This window comes from Micropterus salmoides, unplaced genomic scaffold (assembly GCF_014851395.1).
Source record: "Micropterus salmoides isolate LMB-PRFRI ecotype aquatic unplaced genomic scaffold, ASM1485139v1 Ms_hic_scaffold_22, whole genome shotgun sequence".
Classification (NCBI taxonomy): Eukaryota; Metazoa; Chordata; class Actinopteri; order Centrarchiformes; family Centrarchidae; genus Micropterus; species Micropterus salmoides.
This window is the reverse complement of record NW_024041373.1, coordinates 24,080,876-24,093,554: the sequence shown is the minus strand read 5'-3', so window position 1 is coordinate 24,093,554 and position 12,679 is coordinate 24,080,876. Positions and strand designations below refer to the sequence as shown.

Genomic DNA, 12,679 nt, shown 5'->3' with positions numbered 1-12,679 from the left:
CTCTAGGTAAAGTAAGTGTCTATAGGTCAGAATTACTTAGAAGTATTGAGAAAGGAGAGGAAAGAAAGCAATACTGGGAGGGGTTAGGGTTCCCCTCTGTGTCTAAAATCTGTAAAATAGGTATCAATTCAATTTCTGTTTCCTCATCATTCATTTTATATAAATGTTTTGTGTAGATCTTGGGTACATTTGACATGAACACAGGTAGTGTTTCTGTGCTCTGTTGGCATCTATATGATATGGGCAGAGATGGAATGCAGCCTACTTTTCTCACATTAGGCATCATTTTGGTATGTGATTAATTCTTGACTAGCTAGAGATCTATGGGGTTATTTTATATTTTCATTAATATGGCTTAAAGATTGTAGTTGCTGCTTTCATACCATTTTATTCACCATATACAGACAGATATGATGCAGTACTGTAAACTATAGCTGATATTGTGCCATATGATATTGTGTATATATGGGACATTGGCAGCCTAAAGGTTGGATAGCGGGTTTGTGAGCTGAAGGTTACCAGGTCGATCACTGGTAACACCCGAAAAAGAAACCATTGTACAGTGATCCCTGTTAAATAAAGGTTACAAATAAAAACATAGACAGTACTATATAAAAGTACTACATAAGAAGAAGCCTTGTGATCAAAGAGGGTTCAGCTTAGATCAGATAACACAAAACTGTAGCAAAAGAGTACAGGCAACTCACCCTGAATCGTGCAATTTGTCGTGACAGTTTTCTCTAATCATTCACACTTTTATTACTTATTCTGTGTGCTCTCTGTCCTCTTTGTGTTTTCTCTCTCCCTTGTTTCCCTATCTGTCTTTCCCCTCTACTCCTCTCCATGCTTCTCACGATTTCTCACCTCTTCCTGAGCCTGCCTGCTCGCCTACTCTCCCCCACTTTCTCACTTGCATGCATATTCACTCACTCACTCACTCACTCACTCACTCACTCACTCACTCACTCACTCACTCAGTCATGCTCTGAGCTGGTACTCTGGCCGTTTGCTTCTGTTTTCCTAACTCGCATGGGACAAGCCCCTAGGTTTGTTATTGTAGGCTTTGCTGAACATGAGCCGGTCTTTACAACGGATTGAAAGCATTTGCTTCCAATGAAAAAATCTGGTCTTAGATTACAGGGCCTCGGCTCGGCTCACCCCTCTTTTCCACCAGGCAGAGAGACGTAGAGAGGAAAAGAGAAGAGAGAGACAGAGGGGTGGGTGTATTGTAGCCCTGAAACAGTAAGCAGAAAAAGCTCACTTGTTAAGCTTAGGCTGCATGTGTCCGGCGCTAATGATGTAACTGAAGCTCGCAATGTAAGTGTGTTTTTTAGACAGAGAGAAATCTATGAGCTGGGTCTAAGGGGTACATTGTCTGAGTGAGTGTGAGTCTGTGTGTGGGTTTGTATGAGTGTGTGGCTGAAATGGTTAGTCGATTAATCAATGAATGGATTAGTAAGTCAGCAAAACAATAATTCATTAATTGTTTAAGTTGTTTATCAAGAAAAAAAAAGGATTCACTAAGTCCTGCTCTCAGATTGAAGGATTTGCCGTTTTTACATCTTTGTAAACAGATCATACAGTATGTGCATTTTGGACAAAGTTGCCTTAGGCTCTGGAAAATTGTGAGGGGTTTAAAAATATTCTGATATTTTTAAAGCTAATCAATTGATTGATTAATCAGAAAAAAACATGATTGCATAGTTGAATGTAGAAGATTAAAGTGTGTAGTGCTCAAAGGCACTTCAACCAGCCACGTGGCTCATACCTGAATCCAACATTTGACCTTTTGGTGGTCTTACTAGCCCAACCCCACCACCAGCTTCTCATGTATATGTGCATTATTAATGTGCAGTGGGTGCTGTTGGCATCAGTATCGCACCATCTATGAAAAGCAAGCTCTTGTTATATCCCTCCCCCACCCTCCATAGCGTCACCTCCGCTTCCACATGAGGTTCATTAGAAAGCCTTCAATATGCGTGCATATGTATCTCCTTCTGCCAGAACAGTTGGAGGGAGAGAGTGAGAGCTAGCCAAGAGTGTTGTTTCGTATGGATCGTTGAGAGCCTCTCTCTCCTAATGGTGTATATAATTCAGGTGCCCTCTAGGCATGCTTTCAGGAATTCTTTTGCCTGAGGTAATGGGGAGCAAAGGCCTGGGTTTTAGGCCCTTGATTATTCCATTGATGTGGCAGGCTGGAAAAAAGTCATCTCCAACCGGATTAGCGCCAACATCCCCATTAATTATCGATGAATCTGGGGCTTAGGGTTTAGCTAGGTGCTGGGTGTCGCCCTCTGCAAGTTAGTGGAGTGCGGGCCCGCTCGAATGCAGTTATCTACTCCCGCCACAGTGAATAGACCTAGAAGCTTTAGAAGTGCTTTGTGTGTAATCAATAAATAACTGGATCCAATTCTTTGCACTGCTTCAGCGATTTTTGTATTTCTATTTTTTTTCTTCTCTCCTTCCCTTCACCTCCAGTCAAGAGAGGCAGAATAGGACAAAAGTCAGTTATCAGTCACTGAAATTTCTAGCAGTGAGGGCGCCACTTGTGTACCTCGCCTCATGTTTCTTTTATGATTATCGTCTTCATTGAGGGTTGCTCGCATTTTTGAATAATGATAATAACAATTAGGCTTTTCACCCCCATAGATGAGAAGCCTCTTTCTCTCCACTTGAGCTGTATAGAATACGTACAGTAATTGGGTAGTTTTGAATATGTGTGTGTGTGTCTGTGTGTGTGTGTGTGTGTGTCTACGGGTTCATGTAGCGGAGTCTGAATGCAGAGAAAAGGCCCTTCCTTTCACTTTTCCTCTCAGTGCTCAAATACTCTAAGCTGTCTCAGTGTTCCCCTTAGGTGAGGTTAACTGGCCTTAATAGAGCCTTATCGAAGCCCTACAGGTTGCTGTAAGCAGCCATGACGCCATTGTTATGAAAAGCAGCTAGCTTTGTTAACGCTGTTTGTGCCTCTGACTTCCTTTTTTCCACCTATTTTCTTTTATTTTCTGCCTCCCCCCTCCCTGCCACCTCCCCTTTTGTAGTGCCGTGTTCCTCTTTCCACCTCAGGTAAAATGGCAGAATGCGCCGGGGCGACGCTTCAATAACTATTTTCCCCTCAGGATAATAAAGACTAAATCTCTCTGTCATTTTCAATTCTGCGTAGGCTTGGATGGGAGAGTGGGGAAATGCGACCTTACAAGTCCTTTGTGCTCCCCTTTTCCCTCTCTTTCTCACAGAAAGATGCGAGCGCATGCTGTGTTTTCAAGTGGCGGGGGAAGGAAAATGAAAGGCAGGGTTATTTATAAATGTATTAAAAATGAATGCATTTATGAGGTGCTGTTTTCCAGCCATTCTCTGCTTGCCATTGTTGTGTCTCTATACCCCTCCGTCAATGCATACAAAGCCCTCCAGAATTCCTTCGAAATCGTATTTATTCCTTTTGAACGCAGAGGCGCAGCGAATGCAGGAAGTAAACAAAGTGTGTGTCTGATCTCTGCTGTCTCTTCCTGTTTGTTGTCATGTGACAGGTGATGGCCTGGACAACAGCGTGGCATCACCGAGCACAGGGGATGATGATGACCCGGATAAAGAAAAGAAACGCAACAAGAAGAGAGGAATCTTCCCTAAGGTGGCCACCAACATTATGAGAGCATGGCTCTTCCAGCACCTAACAGTGAGTTGAATGAAACAGCATTTGTTCTCAGTCGCTCTCAGTTTTATATCACGTGTGCACTGTGAACTTCACTTCACAGCCACAGGCTTTCTTAGTCTTCCACACACACAACACTTTCTATCTTTCTAGCTCTGCTCCTGTCTTATTTGACACAAATACACTTACACACACACTCAGTCAGTGACACACTCATTGACACTCACATACACACCCCCAGAGCCCCCTTCTTCGCCACAATGTATCCCGGTTCGTACGGTGAACACTTCAAAGACACAGGCATGTGTAATCTGCCGGCGATCTCGGCAGCCTGCGCTCTCGCTCCTCATATGCTGAAACCGAATAAGGTTGAAGCCGTGGAGAGACGCCCCTGGCCATAACTGCAGATACATAGATGAACCTTATTAAGAACAAATCTGTCATTATTTAACAGATGCCTGGGATGCTGCAAAGGCCTGTGGTTTGGCTTTATTTTTACTCCATTATAGCAGGGAATATCCATGCTGTTAGCACCAGCTGACATCGTCACGAATTGTTTGGGGGAAAATAGTGTGGGGAAAAATTTATTTTGACACTGGGATGTATGTGACCAAACAGAGCTAACAGTAAATACAATGCTGTTTTATTTAACACAAGTTTCTATTATGTCAAACACAATCATTTCACCAGCCATCATCATGTCTAGCATTGCTAGACACAATACTTACCAAAGGAAAGAAGGAAAAAATAAATAAAAGACTTTGTTAAGTTAAATAACAGGTATACTGTAGTTTATGGGGCCTCTTATAAGATCGAGGCAAACTCTTCAGTATTAGCGAATACAGAATTTGCACCAGTGGCTCCATTAAGGCTCCATTGTGCCCTGTTTCAGCTTGAGTGAAAAGCTCACTGACTCAGACTAGGGATATTCTTCTTATTTCAGCAATTAAGTTAATTTGGTAATCTGTTATTGCCCATATTCAGTCTTCTAAATTTTGTTGCATGTTCTGTGCTGACATATATACCAAAACATTTATTGATCCCTTTGGTAAAATTGTCTGGTTTATCATCATCATCAAGAACGATAATAACACTGTTCAAATGGAAGTTTTAAAGGTGGAAAAAACTCTATCCTTCTACAGCTTAGGTGAAGTCATTTAAAAATAACCAAGTGAGTGAAAAGTTTAGCTGTGTTTAGTTTGAGAAATTGGCTTTGAATAGCATAGAAAACATATTACAGAGACTTTCCAGAGACTGTTACCTGATATGTTTCAAACTACAACAGGTTTCAGATCTCTGATTCACCGCTCAGTGATTCAGATAAAAACAAAATGGCAATTCAGGCTGAACATCAGGCTAGCATTATGTCAAAAGGTTTATGTTTTAAACATACAAACAGGACATTAAGTGTAACTGCATCGCAGATGGAGGTTATGTGTAAAGCAATTTTTAACAAAAGCTCTAAAAACTGGCATCTTTATTGTTGGACTGAGTCAAATTCCTGAATACAATATGAATCTACTGCTATGTTAAGTAAATATGTTTCAAAACTAACTTCAGCCAGCCTTGCATCACACACATTCCGCCTATGTCAGGAGTTTGTGAAGAACACGATACACTTTGGCTGAGTGGGTGTTGGTTTGAATTGCACAAGCCAACAGGGAGGATGCTGGGGGAAGTAATTTTGTTGTTGGATTGTGGATATTGCATGGGCTCCACTTTTTATTTATTTATTTGCAGCCTGTCGTTGATGTTGATTGTATGCACTGTACAGTTTCTTCTTCTGCTTCCAACAATGTTAATGGCAAATCGGTGGAACTTCTTTCATTGCGTATGCTGTTGTGAGGCTTGTAGGCAGAGAGATATTGTGTATCTGTACACAGAATAGATATACACGCATCCCTCAAGGCTTCTTATATTTTTTGTTTCCCTTTCCATCTGACCCCCACCACCTCCTTCACAAACCACCAGTTCTCCATCACCCTGAACACGCACGCACGTACACACACACACACACACACACACACACACGCGCATCATCATCACACATACACACTAACCTCTCCTCCAACTCCCTGACCTGAACCAATACACTCCCTGAAACCTTTGGGGCTACAGAGGAAAGGTGTTTAAAACATGCACACATCCTGTCTGTGGAAATATGGTCCAGCACATGCGCGCCTTGTGAAACACACACACAGCAACACACCTACTGTGTCATATTACACCATGAGTTGGGCTTATGGGAGGCTTCTGCACCGTTAGATCTCAAACAGTGGGAAGGATATAAGTGAGTGTCAAGGGAGCGAGGAAGAAGAGAGGAGAAGGCAAAGAGGTGAAGAGGGGGATAAGGAGGATACATCAACCTTTTCCTTCTCCCAGGCAAAAGAGAAAGAGGAACTAAAACATGCACACACACAGGCACACCATGGCACATCGGTTGCATTGTTTTATGGCACAAAACAGGAAGAAGCTGCTGGTCCTGCAGTGCAAAGAGAGAAAAACTTTCAGAACTGTGAAGTGAACTGAAAAGTTGATGGAAAAATCACTTCCAATATGTTTATCCTCTTCAGTAAACCCAAATAGTTAAATGTTAATGAAACCCAGGCAGAGAGGAGCAACATCTTCTTTGTTTATGGGAAATGTGGTCTTAATTTTGAGAAACACTGGCATTAACAATACCACTGGTGTCAGATAAATGCTCGCAGTGGTCTCATTTGTTTACAGTAATCATGCTTTAGTGTCACCATTAATTTAATCACCATATGTCCGTGTTTATAAATGCTACACATAGCACCTCTAGTGGAAAAACATTTACAGTATCTCTTACATTGGCAGTATGCCTCTCATAAACATGGACAGCTGATCCAGGATCATCCACAGCATCATCAGCTGGTCTGCCTTTGTTTCACAGAGGGATGGAGGATGTGAGTCTGGTGTCTTAGAGATAGACACAATGCCAATTAGGCAGACGCAGATGCATGCGCGCGCACACACACACACACACACACACACACACACACACACACACACACACACACACACACACACATTCATGGCAGAGTGCATTGGCCCTACAGAAACCAGAATAAGGGAGTCAGGGTCTGTTATTTAAAGTATAATAAATATGCAGAAATTTGACATTGGAGAGACAATGGGACTGAATAGAACAAAATACATCGAACAGAATAGGGTAGAAGTTTGGATGCCCACCTTGGTGTATTTTCTGTTATTCGCCCGCACACTTGGACCCTCAGGGGAGTTCCCATCGTGCAGGAGGGGAAGGTGGGTGGCAAACTGAGGCTGCAAGTGCACCGGCAGGGTACGTGGTAGGTGGCATTCATTTAGCTGTTCTTAGGGTTGTTTTGAAGACATTTCTGCATCTCTGCTTACTTCATCCATCATGGATGATAATTTCCACTGTCTTGGAGGAAAAGGGATGCTTGCTATAAGCATGTTCACGAACAGTAGCAAAAGTTAGAATTCCCTAAATTGCTTGTATCATCAGCACCACGGTCAATGCCACAGTCCCCTGTGAAAGGTGACAATTCAAGGCCAGGAAAGTACAGGTGAATAAATGGGAATTCAGAAGAAAATATGCTTCTTTCTGTTGTGTGATAGGTAGAGTGACAGATAGAGCAGTTGTACTGAATTTGTGATGATGACAACAGTCGCAGCTCGCTGAGTTCTCTCCAACACACCCAGTGAGCTCATATGTTGTCGACAGCGCTTGTGGGACAAGTTCATCGGAAGAATTTGGCTGCCCTGTCTTGGAGCGACTACAAACCATTAGCGTTTACCGCCTGTCACCAACGGCTGAACCATGCAGCTTGTTGCCAGCTTGACATGCAGCTGTAAACTTGGTGGGGAACCAAAATAAAGGAGAGGGGAGGGCTTTTCCACTTCTGTCCTCATCTCATTTTGAGGTTTGTTTTCCACTGACATCCTTAATCAAACATATGTTGTGACTACTAGCAGTCATTTGGTGTAACTGACTAATTGAATGAGTCATTTGACAAAAGTAATCTGTTAAAATCCATTTGTCCAGTTGACAAACTCACCTTTATATCTGCATGACATCAGTGAGGATGTGTTTAAACTTATAGATATTGCTCTAAAGTGTGCTAATAATTTCCCCCTTGAAATAACAAGAAAATATATGTTTAACTAAATAATTTACATTGTAGAATAAATTCTAAACTGATTACACAACTGGCTGAGCTACCATGTTGCTTTGTGTTACTACCAAAGTGACAGGCCTTGAGATGGAGAAGTAGTAACCAATCTCTGTTTCCTCCATCCCTCCTATTGTGCTATTGGAAAACACCTACCCCGACCCACACTACCCACCCCTGTGCCCCACCCTCCTCACAAATGGTATTTTCTTGTTTAATTTAACAAGAAATGAGTAGTAAATGAAAGCTCAGGCCTCAAATCCCCAACGCGCCCTGTGCTCTGCTCTGCTCTCCACTCCCCTATGAAAAGGCAATTTGTGAAATTATGTGATAGAGTAATTAGATGGAATTCACCCCCGCCTCCCTACTACACACACCACCCGTATCCCCGGTTAGATTGTTGCTTGCTAAACTGAAGTAGGGGTGTGTGTGTGTGTGTGTGTGTGTGTGAGTGTGTAGAAAGGAAGGGCAGGGGGGTTTGGCATTCAGAGTGTTAGCATCGGTATATTAGCCTGGCAGACTGGGATATACACTCTCGTGCACATTATCGCTAACACTCGCTCATTCTGGCTCTCCTCCCCTCCTATTTGTACACAGACTCAGTGTAACGAGGGGCAGCCGTGATCGCAGCTCATAAAAGAAGCCAACCCGCAAACCCTCAATGAGCTGCTTTTTCCCCCCCTCCTCCTTTCTCCCCTTAAAATGTGTAAAATGCACAGAGAGAGAGAGTATAAAAAATCCAACTGGAAAGCATAATGCCCCGTTAATACAATTAGAGTCTAATTTAACCGCTCGTGTACGCAGATGTAGCCGAGCTGGGGGAGCACTGTTACCCCCCTTGGAAATGTGTTTTTTTTTTTTCTCAACACAGCAGCGTGCAGCAGAGTTTTGAGCAGAAACAGGTGTGAAAAGCAATATAATTCATTTCTGCGCTGGCAGAGGAGGCCAGGAGCCTTGCTGTCGTTGGCTGTGGGTGGTGGAGGAATCCAGAGTGGGTTGTGGAGGGTGTAAGCGTGGGGTGAGAGGAGGTGATGGATGGATGGATAGGTGAATTAATCATTAAAAGAAATATATTGTCCCTTGTATTTTAATGCCTTAGATTGGGACTGAACAGAACAGATGACACCTTTATTGTCAAGCCAGTTTGGAAAATTGCTTTCTCTGGGTTGGAGAAGGATGTCTGTGATGGACAATATTAATTTTTTTCCTGGTTAAGTCACGTGTTCTTTTGATGGTAGTACAGTGACTCACTATTGTGTTTCTGTTCCTGATGAGAGTAATGATCAATATGAAAATTCTGCAGTTTGTTACAGCGGTGTGGTGTAAACTGAAGACGTATCAGTTCCTGAACTTCAAAACCAGATATGTACAGCCTGTTCTGAACAAAAGAGGGGGGAAAAACGTTTGAGGTGAGAGTTCGCCATTGCCTCAGATGCCATTACTCTTCGGCTGTTTATTGCTGGAGCCTGGACATGTCAGCACCCCAGTCAACCGCAGCAACCCTGACCTGCTACAGCAACTCCAGGCCTGGAACGGTATTATCCTACTGGTCCAACTAATGTTGTACACACAATATTGTCCCAATTCTCTTGGGATACAGTTGTTGTTTACTTGAAGTTTACTTTTGGGCATTTTCACCCTTTGTTACACAGCTATGGTGATAAGAAGGAAATGGTGGAAAGAATGGGGGATGACGTACAGTATGACAAAGCGAGGTTGACAGAGACATTACATGTATTCTTTTCATGCTTCTGTCTTGTGATTGTTGTTAGACTTGTTTGTCTTAGTTAACCACTGCACAAATTAAGTTTCTCACGAAAAATTATTTCAATTGACCATCCAAGCTTCCCAGACGCCTCGTCAATAACTTAGGCATCAGGAAGTGAGCTTAGTAGGAAAACATCTGCAGACTTTCTTATGTGTTTTCATTCCCTTATTCATAAACTACAACAAAGGCGCGATGTCCATCCTGATACTGTAAAGCAATACTGTGGCCTATGTGGCCTGGTGTCTCCGATTAGGTCTTAATTCAATCTAAGTGGCAGTCAGAATCATAGGCGCCACTGCATTAGGATTTCAAAGAGGTCCAGACGACAGACAGACGGACAGATCTGCCAAAGGCCTGGCGTGACACTGTGATGAGGCAGAGCGGCAGAGGAAAACAAGAGAACAAGTTAGTCTTATTCTCAGCATTTTTATTCGGTTTCAGATAGTTTATCTCTTGGAATGGATTTGGCTTTGGGCTGTGTGTTTGTGAGTGTGCGTCTGTCTTTGAGGGCTAGTCTCTGTGCAAATGTGTGTGTGTGATTGCTTTTGTGCTTGTGCATGGCTAAGAGTGTGTGTTGTGTGTGTGTTTGTACGAGGGTAATTGGAAGTAAAGAGTTGTCCGTACCAATCGCAGGAGTCGTTGGTGTCAAAGAGGAGGCAGCTGAGTCAACCTGCCTACCCCCACAACACACGCACACACACTCATACTGTGCCCCAACCCCCACATTACCCCACACCTTGTAATGAAAACATCATCAATTATCCCACATGACAGGCCCCAGGGACCAAAGGCAGACAGCTCTCTTTGGGGGCTTCTCTTTGTGGTTGGACCCTTGCAGATACACAGACTTGCAACTCATGCACTTACTCTCTGCAACCATTTCATGAGAGTGCATGCATGTTGTTTTTTTCAGTGTAGTTTTAAAAGCTGATATAGGCAGATGACCTGTCTTGTCTACGAGGGTAGTGGCCCACGGGGGTGGATATTAGATAGTTAGACCAGTTCATGTGGTGGAGGTGTAGGGGGCAGGAGGTGTGTCTGTGTGTGTGAGTGAGTGAGTGAGTGAGTGTGTGTGAGTGTGTGTGTGAGTGTGTGTGTGTGTGTGTGTGTGGGGGGGGTTCTGCGGGAGTTGTTGGTGGAGGGTGAATAATGGTACGGCTGGGGCAGAGGGAATCCATCAGTCCTGACGCAGACTCCTGAAAGGCCATCTGTTTCATGATTGATGGATGGAATGATTGATTGATAAGTAGATGAATAGATGGATATAGGGATACAGTAGATGGGTAGAAAGACTGACACATGGCAGATGTTGGAAGTTTGGAAGGTTTATATTGGTTTGCAGAAATATTGAGGTGACATTTTATTTTTGTATGTTGTACAATTCTTCCTTGACTATTGTTTTTAAAGAAAACAAACACCTATGTTTTTTTTTTGTGATTTATTTTCTTCATTTAAATCAGTATCCCAGAGGTTCCCCTTACCTTGGTACAGATGTAGTGTATGAACCTCACTTCTGACCTGCCAGTCCATCTTAATGCTTTTCATAAGTTTGGGTTTCTAAGGAGAGTTTAGGTGTTCAGTTTCAGACGTGTTTCCATCCTGCCAAGAATTGGATTCTGGGAAAAACACTGCATAGTTTAAATGTTTTAAAGCTACTTTTATATAAATATCTCATTCTAATATATTGAGTATTGGAATGTTTCCACCCAAAGCTCAGCCTGTATGGGAGTCATATTTGTTTAAGTCTTGGTCACATGCTACATGGAAATAATTCTTGTAACTTGTTTAACATTTCAGTTGGTTGGGTTTTATCACATCAGGTCAAATCAGAGTGTTTCCTGGCTTGGAAGTGATGTTAACATTTTATACCAATGAAGAGAGCAGTAAACCCAGATACCTTAAGGGCTGTGTGCGCTTAGTTGGTGACTTTCATTTCTTTTCAAACAGATTGTCATATGATAGTATTCCGTCTAATATCATACTCAACTCAGGCTCAATTGTTGCAAATATTTATACATATACAAGTCCAGGTCAGGTATTTTACAAAGTATCTTTACATTTCTGTCAACCCTTTATTTCAGCCTTTTGTCCCACTTTCCTCTCTCTGTTTCTTTTATCGTTTTACCCCTCTTTTTAAAAGCCCTCAAGGGCAGTTAACTTTTAATTCATGTCACCTTTGAACTTTTCCAAAATGTCTGCAATAGATCTAGACCAAAAGCAAGCGTGTGTTTGTGTGTGTTGATCTGGTCTCAGTCAAGGGGCGGGTCGGTGTGTTTCCTTGAGAACGTGAGAACTTTACAGACCCACAAGGTCGGTCAGTAGCACTGGAGGGGCTCAACAGTCGCGAGTGTGGAGATGTTTCCTTTTAGTTTGTGTTTTCACAAATTTAATTTTTTACAGATTCTTAGACCTTACTAGCACAGTGAGAAAATGTTGGATACACAGTCTTATGATGTTGCTTTATTGCAGTTAAATGTAAACATGCCATGTTTAAATGACTAAACATCAGTGTGAGAGTATTAAATCCCGCTCTTTATTTCCCAATTACATCGAAATGCCATTCTTCATCTTCTGTCCTTCCCCTCCCCCAACCATCATATAATTTCATAGTTGGGAAACTATGAAACAGTTCAGTGTGTAGTTTCATTGTTAGACGTCTGAGTGATTGATGGCGTCATGCTGGAGCTGTGTTTCACACCAGTTCTATTTTTCATTATCGGCAGTATGTGATAAGTGTGTGTATGTGTGTGCACGAATGTATGTGTCTTCAAAGTGGACAAAGGCCCAATAACTTGGATGTGTGAAATCATTCTTGGTTTGGTACCCACTAATCAGTTTACAATGATTTGCAAATCCAAAGAAGAGGCCCACTCTCAGTCCTCAGACACACATAAACACATTCAAATGCATACACACACACACTTTTGCATAGGCCCACAGCAGTGACGTCAGTGCCTGGGTGGGGTGTAGACTTCCCCACCATCACTGTGGTATTTATTGGAGAGTGAGTGGTGTGTGAGAGTGAGGGAAAAATATTGTCATAAGTCTGTGGTTAGCTTGTTGGAATGATTCTATTCAAAAACTTGGGAT

General features: G+C 42.5%; 1 protein-coding gene across 2 annotated transcripts in view; it reads left to right on the top strand.

Moving 5' to 3' along the window:
- meis1b (Meis homeobox 1 b) overlaps positions 1–12,679 on the top strand; it is an 80,035-nt gene that overhangs the window by 33,859 nt on the left and 33,497 nt on the right. For both annotated transcript variants that reach the window (XM_038736852.1, XM_038736851.1), the window contains exon 8: positions 3,525–3,670. In XM_038736852.1, coding sequence (XP_038592780.1) covers positions 3,525–3,670 — 146 coding nt within the window. The remainder of the gene's footprint in view (positions 1–3,524; positions 3,671–12,679) is intronic.